Below are 14,308 nucleotides of genomic sequence, written 5' to 3'. Positions count from 1 at the left end.
ATCTATGGCAGTTGGCGCCATATTTTTAGAACCAAATGTCACTTAAACTACAAACTTCAATTTCTGGTACCAAATAGTCCGTTATGATGGTGCGATAATGGTCTCCATTCACAGTAACATTCTGGCCGGTCCATGACATGGCCCGACGATGACACCGGCCCATAAACCACACCAAACATTGATTTTTTCTGAGTGTATTGGTAACTCTTGAACCTCCTTGGGTTGCTCATCAACCCAAATACGGGCTATTTGTTTATTCACGTCCTCATTAAGCCAAAAATGGGCCTCATCGGAAAACACTTTTTTGCTCTAAGCGCCCGAAACACATTCCTCATTGAACGCCTATTTTCGTAATACAGCTAAATAATTTCTAGACGTTGTGCCGAGTATACTTATTAAGAAAGCAACCTCAGGTGCTACCATTCATGCACGATCTCCCAACAAATCCTCCTCGTTAAAGATGCCCTTTGGCCAGTGGCGGATCTACGGGGAGAGAAAATGAGGAAATTTCCCCTCCTAAGCGTGAAATAAATTGCTGACCGAACCGTTTTCTCAGTAAAGCCATGCTTTCACGGAATGTATGGTAGTTGGCGCCATATTTTTAGAACCAAATGTCACTTAAACTACGAACTTCAATTTCTGGTACCAAATAGTCCGTTATCATGACGCGATAATGGTCCCCATTCACAGTAACATTCTGGCCGGTCCATGACATGGCCCGACGATGACACTGGCCCATAAACCACACCAAACATTGTGTTTTTCTAAGTGTATTGGCAACTCTTGAACCTCCTTGGGTTGCTCATCAACCCAAATACGGGCTATTTGTTTATTCACGTCCTCATTAAGCCAAAAATGGGCCTCATCGGAAAACACTTTTTTGCTCTAAGCGCCCGAAACACATTCCTCGTTGAACGCCTATTTTCGTAATACAGCTAAATAATTTCTAGACGTTGTGCCGAGTATACTTATTAAGAAAGCAACCTCAGGTGCTACCATTCATGCACGATCTCCCAACAAATCCTCCTCGTTAAAGATGCCCTTTGGCCACTGGCAGATCTACGGGGAGAGAAAATGAGGAAATTTCCCCTCCTAACACGGTCCAAAATTAAAGAAAAAAATTGTCCAACATAAAAATATATTAGCTGACATGAAACCGAAAACAGAAAGGAAAATTCAACCCAATAAACACACTAGTTAGGAAAATTAAGCGAACTTAATGCCTATAAATTATTATTAATAATATCTTTTACGCGATCTGAGTTTATCTTGTTAATGTCTTTTGGTTGGTTTTTCATTGAAAGTTCCCCTAAGTCAAATTTTCCCTCCCAAGACAAATTTATAGATCGGCCACTGCTTCTGACACAAAAAATCTTTAAATCTAGTCCGCAATTTCGAAATGGCAGACGGTGGATCTGTTGGACTCCTTCAGCATTCCCCCTATTTACGCATCTGGTGCTGTTAGATGGCAACTCACAAAATTACCGCTAGACGAAGCAACTAAGCATTAAATCCAGGACTTTTGTGCAGTAAGATGAATCGTCATACAACTTTTTGCATTCGATTAGAGAGAGTGTCAGGCAACTTTGTGAACTAAATTCATCTAAGGCAAAAATTTTTGTGCATAAGAAAATGCATTTTAAAAGTGCATCTCGAAGAGGTGAAAATGAAAAATTTAGAACTCTGGCAATATTGATGGAAATGAGTTAAATGTTTATAATCGGGGGGTTTTGGGGATCGCTGAGCACGAATTTCATATCGGCGATGGTCTCCAAGGTACCTGGTGCCCACGGTGGAACTCGTCGCCTGGAGTTTTATGTTACAATCATTCAAAATCAGTAAATAACCATTACTCTGAGGGTTTTGGGGGTCGCTGAACAAGAGTTTCATGTGGTCGATGGTCTCCAAGATACCTGGTGCCCAGGGTGGAGCTCGTCGTCTGGAGTATTATGTTATAATTATTCCAAATCATTTAAAACCATTACGCGGGGAGTTTTGGGGGTCGCTGAGCACGAATTTCATGACGGTGATGGCCTCCTGTGTACCTGGTGCCCAGGGTGGAACTCATCGCCTGGAGTTTTATGTTATATTCATTCAAAATCAGTCAATAACCATTACTTTGAGGATTTTGTGGGTCGCTGAACAATAATTTCATGTGTTCGATGGTCTCCAAGGTACCTGGTGCCCAAAGTAGAACTCGTCGTCCGGTGTTTTATGTTATAATTATTACAAATCATTTAAAACCATTACTCGGGGAGTTTTGGGGGTCGCTAAACATGAAATTCATGACGGTGATGGTCTCCAAGGTACCTGGTGCCCAGGGTGGAACTCGTCACCTGGAGTTTTATGGTATAATAATAAAAAATCAGTCAATAACCATTACTATGAATGTTTTAGGGGTCGCTGGACACCAATTTCATGTTGGCGATGGTCTTCAAGGTAGGTATACAATAACCTAAAAAGTACGTGTTAAATTAAATGTTAGTGCACGTATTCATAATCAATTTATTTGTATAATATAATGAAAAAATTAATAAAAAAGTAAAATAAAATAAAAAAATATATTTACCTACTTGAAGTTACACAAATTTCTCTCTTCCTCAATTTCGAAAACCAAAATTATAAAACAGCGCAGCTGTAGACTGTAGATAATGAAAATTCCTTTAATATCAATCTTAAACGGCTTGATATTATAATATAATTATTTATTCTGTATAAAGTATATGACTTTTTCAAAACACGAACATTAAAAACTTACTTTGCTTTAAATAGGGTATCACTTTTTAGATATTTTTTTATAATTAATTAAAAATGTTTAAAAGAACAGAACTACATAAAAGTGTAGCTTGGAGGTATTCACATATATACTATGCTTTGTTTTTAAACCAGGAGCAGTAAAATAAAAAGACAGATTCACACCCAAGAAAGTCAATAGAAAAATCACCATATATATCTTCTTTTTTGGTTGATCATATCGGCCTTCGACGGTAATCCATCAACATTATATTATACTAATACGTCGCTAAAGAGTTCTAAAAACCACTGTTTTTTTTATATAAAGGCAGACTGGAAATCTAAAAATTAAAATATTACCGCAGAAAACAGAAAAAAATCGCTGATATAACTTAATTACCCTTGAAATGCCAATTATGTCAAAATTTCATAAATGTCATTAGTGTCAAAATTTAACGACAACTGCTTTAAAAGCGAGAAAATTTTAAAATAATTTTTAAGTAGGTAATTTTTTAGGATATACATAATATAAAAGTGTTTTAAGAAAAATTATTAATGAAAAATATATTTAGCGACACCCAAAACACCGAAGTAATGGATATTGATTTATTTTGAATGAATATAACATAAAACTGCAGGCGACGAGTTCCACCCTAGGCACCAGGTACTTTTGAGACCATCGCTGACATGAAATTCGTACTCAGAGACCCCAAAAACCCCCGAGTAACGGTTATTGACTGGTTTTGAATGGTTACAACATAAAACTCCAGGCGACGAGTTTCACTCTGGGCACCAGGTAACTTAGAGACCATCGCCAACATGAAACTCGTACTAAGCGACCCCCAAAACCCCCAGATTAATGGTTTTCCCAATTCGAAATGGATATCGACTGATTCTTAATGATTATAACGTAAAACTCTAGGCGACGAGTTCCACCGTGGGCACCAGGTATCTTGGAGACCATCGCCGATATGAAATTCGTGCTCAGCTATCCCCAAAACCCCCGAGTATAAAAATTCAACTCATTTCCGTCAATATTTCCCAAGTTCTAAATTTTTCATTTTCACCTCTTCGAGATGCACTTTTAAAATGCATTTTCTTATGCACATAAATTTTTGCCCTAGATCAATTTAGTTCACAAAGTTGCCTGACACTCTCTCTAATCGAATGCAAAAGGTTCCATGGTGATTCATCTTACTGCACAAAATTCCTAGGTTTTGGGCTTTTTAGTGCTTCGTTGCTTCGTCTACGCGCAGTATTCGAATAGACTCCCTGGCAGTATGACAGGTTGTCCCGTCCTGCTGAAACCATTGTTGATTTTCCGTATGATCGAAAATAGTACTACACCATAAAAATTTTTTCTGCAAAACTGATAATCATTCTGGAGCACCTAACATTATCACGACATTCACATACGTTATAACAACCTTCGGAAACCGCTCAGTATGTGTCGGCGCCTGACATATACAAATTGGAGGTATACGAATTTCAGCAATATTTATTTTGCAGCATACCGTACTTACAGTCATAATAAAATATAGCAAGGTGTTTAACACTTATTAGTACATATAAACTAATAGTTTTAGACATAAAACAATATATTTAGTACCTTTTTCCATATAACTACAGCATAGTTAATTTACTCGGTTATTTAAATCCACTCTCCATCTCAATCTTCTTCTTTTTCTTCATCAGATTTTAACTTTTCAGGAGTCTTTGTTCCTTACCATCCTTCGTTACTCATTTCTGTCCACCGTATCTTCTTTACTTAAACTTTTTTCTTTAAAGTCCTCTGCCATACAATACAGTATTTTCATATTACTGCTCGGTTTTTTTCTACCTCACTTTCCATCAATTTCTAATAGTCCTTATATGCACTAATAAATATTTGCGACTCAAAAATTACTGTACCTATATACTTATACGAAGCAACCTCTTCTATTTGAGTTCCATCGATGTCGATATTTTTGGGGAACCTAAGTTTTTCTTTAATTTGTTTAATAATGGTTTTAAGAAATATATATGTGACCCTGCTAGTAACTGGATTACATTTAATTTTTCTGTTAAGTATTAACGGCCTTAAAAATATATAAAATAATTTCCTGATTAAATTTAAGACACGTTTTCTAATAATAAGGAAGATAAAATAAAATAGTAAGGGAACGTATTTTTCCACAATGTTATCTTCGTTTTATAAAACGGATGTAGCAAAAAGCCATGCAATTATTACAACACACTATGTTTTACCATCACAACATTCACTAAAAAAATCTTTAACTACTTACTTGCATTCGTATTCATGACCTTTGATAGATATGATAGTCCTAGAGTGATCTTGCGGTTGGTCCAATCCTTCTACTACTGGATATCTGTTTCCCAACTGACATTGTAACGAGCCGCATTTCACGTTATCTAACGAACACTTAACAAATCTGCCATTACTGTCACTTCCGCAATGGCCATTGATTGATCCCTTTGAATTGAATTGTTCAAAGCACTGTGAGTCCGCTTCAATTCCACCTGAAAAAAATATTTATTAGATAACGATTACAAGCAGAATCATTTAGATATTTGATATCAAATTGCGTTAGGTACAGTAGGTTTGGAAACCCAACGAATGAGCAAGATTGAAAGAAAAAATGGAAATTGGTGATTTCAATTGTTTTTTTTTGTGAAAGTCGAATCACGCTTAGATGATGCTTCATTTTGCTTACAAAAAATAATATTCACGCAAAATAGAATATCGACTTGCATGATAGAAATAGAGGCCAAAAAAGGAGAAAGGAAGAACCATAAACTACCAGATAACAGAGATATACAGATAATGAAAAACATTTTTTTTTATTTGCTAAGTGCTACAATCTGGTCTTTGACCAATGAGTAACTTTTGATCTATCCTATCTTACTAACTACTTAATATCTAAGAGTCACCCTTTGATGTCTTCTTAGTTGTCTTTATTATTACTGGCGCACTTTTTGATTGCGCACTATCACACAAAGCGCTGCTTTTCACTTTATCACGCACTACACTACACACTAGTCGCGCAATGCTCCGCTATTAGCTTTGTCGCACACTACACCAACTCGTGAGGTTTGGTCCTCTTCAGTCTTCTTTTCTGGTTTGAGTTGTCCAGGAGCTGGATGGCCTCAATATTTTCGTGGAGAAGAAGTCTTTTTTCATGACTTTCTGCGTGTTTTCGGATTTCTTTGTCGACGGGCTCCATTCGTAGATCCTTGTGGATATCGTCATTACGGATGTACCAGGGTGCGTTAACTATGCCCCTTAATACTTTGTTTTGAAAAGTTTGTATTATTTTCAAGTTTGTCTTTTTTATACATCCCCACAGTTGGATACCATACGTCCATACTGGTTTTATAACTTGTTTGTAGATTAGCATTTTGTTATACGTTGACAACCCTGAGTATCTTCCCAGTAGCCAGTACAATTTTGTATATTTAATATTTAATTCTTCCTTCTTTTTCTTTACATTGGCTTTCCAGCGAAGCTTCGTGTCTAGGGTTAAGCCCAGGTATTTGGCTGTGTTGGCATACGGAATGACTTGTCCACTAATTTTTATTGGTGCGTACAGAATTTTTTTATTAGTGAAATCAACATGTAATGATTTGCTTTCATTCAATGTAACCTTCCACGTCTTAGTCCATTTTTGGAATTTGCTTATCGCATTTTGTAGTTTATTGGCTGTTTCTACGTTATCTTTACCTACTGCTAATATGGCGGTGTCGTCAGCAAAGGTAGCTAAACAGTAGTTATCGAATTCTGGTAGATCACATGTATAAAGGAGATATAGGACCGGGCCCAATACGCTACCCATGAAAAACATGTAGCAATAAACACGCTATTGACGAAAAAACAAGCTAATTAAAAACTCGAAGGAAAAAAGAAACCACATGCTCTCAAATTCTGATATTCGAGTTGTGTTCATGTATAAAAACAATTATAGAAGTTTATACAGTACAACACATTTATCTAAAACCGTGAACAAGAAAACAAGAGAGAGGGTCGCTGATGCAGTGTTGCCTAATCGATTTTTGAAATATGATTAATTAATAAATAAGTCTGGTCAGTAAACACTCTTTTATTTGTTTCTCTATGTTCCTTAATATTCCTCAGGTATTTCAGCCTTAAATTTCTAATTTCATGTTTCTCTTTAAACATTTTTTTTATTGTCGACTGTTCTTTCCAGAGAAACCCAAGTTTGAAGAATTTCTAATAATTTTTTTATTTGTGGGAACTTGTTCGCTAATATGAAAATCATTTATATTTGTCTCCGTAATATAACTTGATCACATACATCTCTCTGTATTTTTAAGTACTTTTGTTTTGCCGTTTATTAGGTACGGATAATCTAAGGGATTTTGAATTTTCAACCTCTCGACCGTCTTTAGCGATATTTTGACGCTGGTTAAACTGACACCTATGAATATTCAATATTATGTAAACTTCTTCCTTGTATTCGAATATTTCATATCTTTATATAACACCACCTCGTTTTAGATCTGATTTTAAGTCTGCAAAACAATAATGTACATGTTTTAATATAAATATACAATTAATTTACCTGTCAAAGCAGCTACTCGTTCTTGTACTTTGGATAACTCAATGAGAAGTTCATTTACTTTTACTTCATATTGCGTAAATTTTAAAAGAGAGTATCTATATGATTTTACGAGCTTGTGGACTCAGAATCCAAATTTTCACGGTACCTATCTACGTTATTCATTTTAATAAAAAAAATATAACGTTACAAACGTCACATCTTTGATATTTTATTTTTAAATATTTATTTTACTTTATTTTCTTTAATATTTCATTAGTAATAATTTTCTTCTATTTGTTTTACCAGTTTTCTTCGTTAAAAACTCGTTGGCGCCCTCTTTGATTTTCCTCTTTTATTATCCTCTTTTATCATGTTCTATTTAATAAATCCCTTTTAATTTAAATCATCAACTGAACATACTGAACGTACCCCATACATTCTTACTCTGTAAGTATCTGTTTTTCAATACGGAACATGCCCGCCACTGCCTACGTCGCATTGTCATGAAAGTGACACTTTATCCCTACTCGCTGACACAAAATCAAAATGGAAGGGAAAATAAATCTATTTAAACATATGGGCCCACAAGGCCCTATCTATTTCCAGACTTTCATTTTCTTGGGATAAATTCTTATTCTTATCATATTAATTACATTTCTCTATCTAAGAGTCTTTCTAACGTTTTTTTATATCTAACCTAACCCCAATGTCAGAACATGTGTTCTGATATTTTAGTTTTAAATATCTTTTTAATTTACATATATTATGACGTTTAGTAATCAAATTTTAACTATTCTCCTCATCTAAATTTCATTTAATTTATTCTTGTCATCTGCTGCTTTTTCTAACGATTAGAATGGCAGACGGCACACATTGGATATTAACTTCTTGATTTTTGGTATGTGTTTTATTGTTACAGTTTTTTGAAAAGAGATCAACCTTTTCTTCCTTCGGGAGCCACCTGCCTTCGTCACCGGTGATGGACACGTTAAGGCCAAGACAGTAGGATCAACATCCAGACAGCAACAACCACCATCTGTAGCAACACTCAACATCTTTCGCTACACTGACCTAGGGCCACAACATCTGCCCAGGTCAAGAGAAGACCACAGCAGTACCATTCGACGTTAAGAAGTTACCATCAGCTACCAAAAGCCATAAGTATAATCCAGAATTGTTAGTTTTTGGCAAGAATTTGATATTTGTTAATGCAATTTATTAAGTCATATTTTTATTATATCTTTATGAACAATAAACATGATTAGTTAAAAATACTGTTTTGTTTTCTTCCATTCTAAATTTTCAGAGTTCATTTCTAAGATTAGGACAAGACGAACACACACCTGAGTGACTGAGCTAAGCTAAGGGTGCAACGATGGCTATCTTAGATGATTGATGTAATATTTTCGAAAATTATTTCAATTAGCTGTGGTAGTCCATCGCTTACTCGTTTCAAAATGTTTCACCTCTTATTATAGCAAATTCAACAAACAACTATTTCAAGAATTACGAAGTTATCTGGTAACGTTGCAAACCGTCTAAAATTGTGCCCAATGCTAACTAAATGGATCTTTACACCTCCTTTACTATCATAGAACTGAGTATTTGCTATACACACTATTAAGAGAATTCTTTTCAGGATCATATCTTTTATTGAATTATGTAAATAAACTTACCTAATCCCCATATATGCTCGCATTGCACACTTAAAGTTGGACACAACCCATTGAAACATTGACCCGTATTACTTTCGCAAGGACTCCCATTCTTCTTATACATATCTACTGGACATTCCCCCGATAAGCCAGTACATTGCTCGGGTAAGTCGCATTCGTTCGTAGCTTCTCGACACACCATACCCCTTTCTTTTAATTGACAGTCTTCACAGCAGACACCATCGGCACATTGCGCCTCTTTGGTCAGTTTACAAGTGATTGGATCACAACAAGGATTGTTTTTGTGGCAGTTTTCGATGCTTCCGCAGTCGCATTCTTCTCCGTCTTCTACTATGTTGTTACCGCAAGTTCGGCGATCCTGAAAACATTAATTAACAATATACCTAATATTTTATTTGTTTTATACAGTGAGCACGTAAAAGTTGGAATACATTCATTTTTTCGTGAATGGGCGATTTTGGAAATACATCCCAGAACAAGTCGATATTTATTTTTACATTATGTTTTTTTGGCATATATAGTATACTAGGAACGTCATCAATCTGGGCGTGATGTCGTAATCTATGATTTCTTTAAACGAGAATAGGGGTCGTGTGACAGCTTATTTGAAAGGTTTTTCAATTCTCTATTCAGTAGTATAAACATTGACGTCATTATTTATACAGGATGTCTAAAAAAGTTTTTTTAATTAAATTAATTGAAACAAAGAGAAGAATGTTTGTGAATTATTAGGCTATTGATTATGATCAAAATAAGAGAGCTAAAAGGAACTACAACGTTAACAGGATTTTATTATCTCATATGGTAAATGGACCCCTAAGTTTGAAAAAACCGCAGAGTGCTACCATTTTTGAGAAAAGGGTGAATTAGTCCCTAGACACAGGGTGAATTAGGATGAGTTCTATTCACTTTTGGTACAAACACGTCTACAGGAAAATTGTTCCAGGTTAAATTTACTAGCGAAATATCACATTTTAAATTCAAAAGTATTTTTTTTACAAAAATATATTCAAAAGAAAAGCAAGAAAAAAACACGAAAGAGAGCAATTTTGGTTTTGCCCCATAACTTTTTCCACAAGGATATAGGTATAAGCATTGCTTCAGCACAAATGAACTTTCATCCTTCCTCTTTAAAATGACGTTCGGTATAAGTCTCTTGGCTTCACAGTTTCCAAAATAGAATTTTTTAAAATTCGCCGCTCACAGCATTTTTGACCCATTTTCCCCATGATTTCGCAAACATTGTTCTGTAATTTTTTTCTACACATTTCTAGGTATATACAATGGTAGATTTAGTAGAAAGAGAGAAGTCAATTACCTTTAAAATGGTTTATTGCATAAGGCTGTACGACTATTTTTAAGCAAGTTATTCTTTTTCAAGGTTTTATACTTTTAATGATTTTTGATATTTTTTATAATTAGTTTTTAAATTTCTCATTATGACTTCCTTTTATTGTAAATTTAAGTATATACATTGTGGAATAAAAAAGCTTATTTTCTTTACTTTTAAATGGTGTATTGCAAAAAACACTAGGACTATTTTTAAACAATATATCCGTAAGATATCCAAAGGTATCCGTAGTATGAGAAAAATTTTAAAATTTTTAATTTTTTTTTTCAGTTAGAAGAATATAATTGCATATTATAACATAATTTTTAATTCCAAATAACTTTTCTTAATAACACTTTTCGATATTGTGAAATATAAAGGTGCTTTACTCTTGAGCGAAATTCATATTTTTTAACATACCTCGTACACTATTGATAAAATGTTATACCTGATGGTTGCATCTTAGGTTTTAGACTATGCAGTTTGCATAAACTATGCAGTTTGCATAAACTATGCAATAAAAAAGTTTTCCTTATGGTTCCAACTTAGTGGGACCTATTGCATGTATTAGTATATAATATGTCACATTTGGAAAAAGCATATCTTGTTTAAAAATTGTCCTAGAATTGTTTACAATACACCATTTTAAGGTAAAGAAAATAAGCTTTCTTTTTTATTGATCAATGTATATACCTAAATATACAATAAAAAAGCTATAATGAGAAATTTAAAAATAATCGTAAAATATATCAAAAATCATTAAAAGTATAAACCTTCGAAAAACCATATCTTGCTTAAAAATGGTCATATAGACTTCTATAATATACCATTTCAAAGGTAATTGACTATTCTTCCTATTAAATGGATTAGCATTGGATATACCTAGAGCTGCGTAAAAAAAAGTTACAGAACAATGTTTGCGAAGTAAAAAGGAAAATGGCCTAAAATCGCTGTGAGTGGCGAACTTTGAAAAATCATATTTTGGAAATTGTAAACTATAGAGACTTCTATTAAAGGTCATTTTAAAGAGGAAGTATGGAAGTATTTTTTCTGTGAAGCAATGCATATACCTGTATTCCCGTGGAAAAAAGTTTTGGGGCAAGGAACAAAATTGCTATCTTTCGTGTTTTTTCTTGCTTTTCTTTTGAATATATTTTTGTAAAAAAAAATATTTTGAACTTTAAGATGTGATATTTCGATAGTAAATTTAACCTGGAATAATTTTCCTGTAGACGTGTTTGTACCAAACGTGCATAGAACTCACTCTAATTCGCCCTGTGCCTAGGAACTAATTCACTCCTTTCTCAAAAACGCACCACTTTAAGTGGTAGCAGTCCACGGTTTTTTCATATGTAGAGGTCCGTTGACTATATGAAATAATAAAACCCCGTTAACGTTGTAGTTCCTTTCTAAAGTACATAATCAGTAGCCTATATTTGATTCAACATACATTTTACTGCTGTTAGAACACAGGGAAAAATGTTTACTTCACAAATAAACATGGCTTTTCGCCTAAATTAAATGTTTAAACTCACAAGATTCAGGTGGGAGAAATTAAGCGAAAAACAATATTTATTTGTCAGATAAACATTTTTTTCTGTTTTTGACTGCAGTAAAATGTATTTTGAATTAAATAAAAGACAAAAATTATTCCTTTTGTCTCAATTAATTTATTTAAAGCATTTTTTTGAACACCCTGTGTAAATAATTATATTCATGTTAAAGTTTTCAACCTCATAGAAATATTAAAAATATTGAAAAATATTAAAAATATTCCTAAAAGATATTAACTTGAAAAGTTATTTTCCTGGTAACACCTCCATGGCTTCTAAAAATTGCAAGCCAGATGGATGCTGAAGCGAAGAAGACAAGAGGGAATTCAAAAACTTACAATTCATGACTTCGTCTGTTCAGCTGGTAAATTTCAACGGAAAATGGACCTAGTTACTCAAAGGCGTAAAACTAATAAAAATAAAATAAAAATGTATACCATTTTTATTCAGTTGCAATGCGAAGGCAAAACTGTCTTATTTTTCACTTAGAACAGAGAGCGCAAACCAGTACTCTAAATCGACGATTTTCGACTCTATTTGGAGTCATCATCAGAGAGGCGTTGGTTTGCTGCTCTCTGCCTCAAGTGACGAAGCTCCAAGAGCTTATCCCCGCATTGCAAACGTTTATGGAGTAGGTGTCTAGCGACATCTGGCAACTGAAAGTCAAAGATTTCAACCTAACAGGAATATTAAAAATATTGAAAAATATTAAAAATATTCCTAAAAGATATTTAATTGAAAACTTATTGGACCATTTTTCTGGTAACACCCCCATGGCTTCTAAAAATTGCAAGCCAGATGGATGCTGAAGCGAAGAAGACAAGAGGGAATTCAAAAACTTACAATTCACGACCCGTCTGTTCAGCTGGTAAATTCCAATGGAAAATGGACCTAGTTACTCAAAGGAGTAAAACTAATATAAAATAAAATAAAAATGTATACCATTCTTATTCAGTTGCAATACTAAGGCAAAACTGTCTTATTTTTCACTTAGAACAGAGAGCGCAAACCAGTACTCTAAATCGACGATTTTCGACTCTATTTGGAGTCATCATCAGAGAGGCGTAGGTTTGCTGCTCTCTGCCTCAAGTGACGAAGCTCCAAGAGCTTATCCTCGCATTGCAGGCGTTTATGGAGTAGGTGTCTAGCGACATCTGGCAACTGGAAGTCAAAGTTTTCAACCTAATAGAAATATTAATAATAATGAAAAATATTAAAAATATTCCTAAAAGATATTCAATTGAAAACTTATTGGACCATTTTCCTGGTAACACCTCCATGGCTTCTAAAAATTGCAAGCCAGATGGATGCTGCAGCGAAGAAGAAATGGGAAGTGGGAATTCAAAAACTTACAAATCACGACCCGGTTTGTTCAGCTGGTAAATTCCAGCGGAAAATGACCTAGTTACTCAAAGGAGTAAAACTAATATAAATTTACTCATATAAAAATACTAATGCAAATATATTTTTATTTTATTTTATTTTATATTAGTTTTGCTCCTTTGAGTAACTAGGTCCATTTTTCGTGGGGATTTACCAGCTGAACAGACGGGGTCGTGAATTGAAATTTTTGAATTCCCTCTTGTCTTCTTCGCTTCAGCATCCATCTGGCTTGCAATTTTTAGAAGCCATGGGGGTGTTACCAGGAAAATGGTCCAATAAGTTTTCAATTAAATATCTTTTAGGAATATTTTTAATATTTCTATTAGGTTGAAAACTTTGACTTTTAGTTGCCAGATGTCGCTAGACACCTATTCCATAAACGTCAGTTGCAATGCGGGGATAAGCTCTCGGAGCTTCGTCACTTGGGGCAGTGAGCAGCAAACCTACGCCGATGACTCCAAATAGAGTCGTAAATAGTCGATTTAGAGTGCTGGTTTGAGCTCTTTGTTCTAAGTGAAAAATAAGACAGTTTTGCCTTCGCATTGCAACTGAATAAAAATAGTATATATTTGTATTTTAAATTATGTTAATGTTTATATTATTGAATAGAGAATTGAATAAACTTTCAAACTCCTTTCACACGAAAACTTTTCACACGACCTCTCTTGTCATTAAAAAAAAATCATATATTACGTCATCACACCCAGATGGATTACGTTACTAGTATAATATATATGCTAAAAAATCATAATTTAAATATAAAAATCGACCTTCTTTTAGCATTTTTTTCCAAAATGGCCCATTCACGAAAAAATTAATTTATTCTAACCTTTATGTGCTCACTTTATATCCATTTACGTGAAAAATAGGGATGCACGCGGGACGTCCCATCCCGCACTTTGTCTATCGTTTTGTCCCTCGGTACGGGACGGGACACGGGTCAGCGATTTTTGCTGCGGAACAGGACTCGGGATGGGACTGACGCTTTGTCTCGCGGGACTTCTTGTATGTGCCGCAAAAACTACACTTAATTATTATGGGAATGAGTTGTTAAAAATATTTGTAGAAATCAAA

The 14,308-nt window shown here is 34.4% G+C and overlaps 1 protein-coding gene across 1 annotated transcript in view; it reads right to left on the bottom strand.

The window, feature by feature from the left end:
• LOC114325931 (uncharacterized) overlaps positions 1 to 14,308 on the bottom strand; it is a 424,930-nt gene that overhangs the window by 202,694 nt on the left and 207,928 nt on the right. The window contains exons 9-10 of the mRNA XM_050660141.1: positions 8,969 to 9,326; positions 5,019 to 5,253 (exon numbers count right to left, since the gene is read on the bottom strand). Coding sequence (XP_050516098.1) covers positions 5,019 to 5,253; positions 8,969 to 9,326 — 593 coding nt within the window. The remainder of the gene's footprint in view (positions 1 to 5,018; positions 5,254 to 8,968; positions 9,327 to 14,308) is intronic.

Source organism: Diabrotica virgifera, chromosome 1, assembly GCF_917563875.1.
Source record: "Diabrotica virgifera virgifera chromosome 1, PGI_DIABVI_V3a".
Lineage (NCBI taxonomy): Eukaryota > Metazoa > Arthropoda > Insecta > Coleoptera > Chrysomelidae > Diabrotica > Diabrotica virgifera.
Note: the sequence above shows the minus strand (reverse complement) of the source record. Positions and strands in the feature narration are given on the sequence as shown.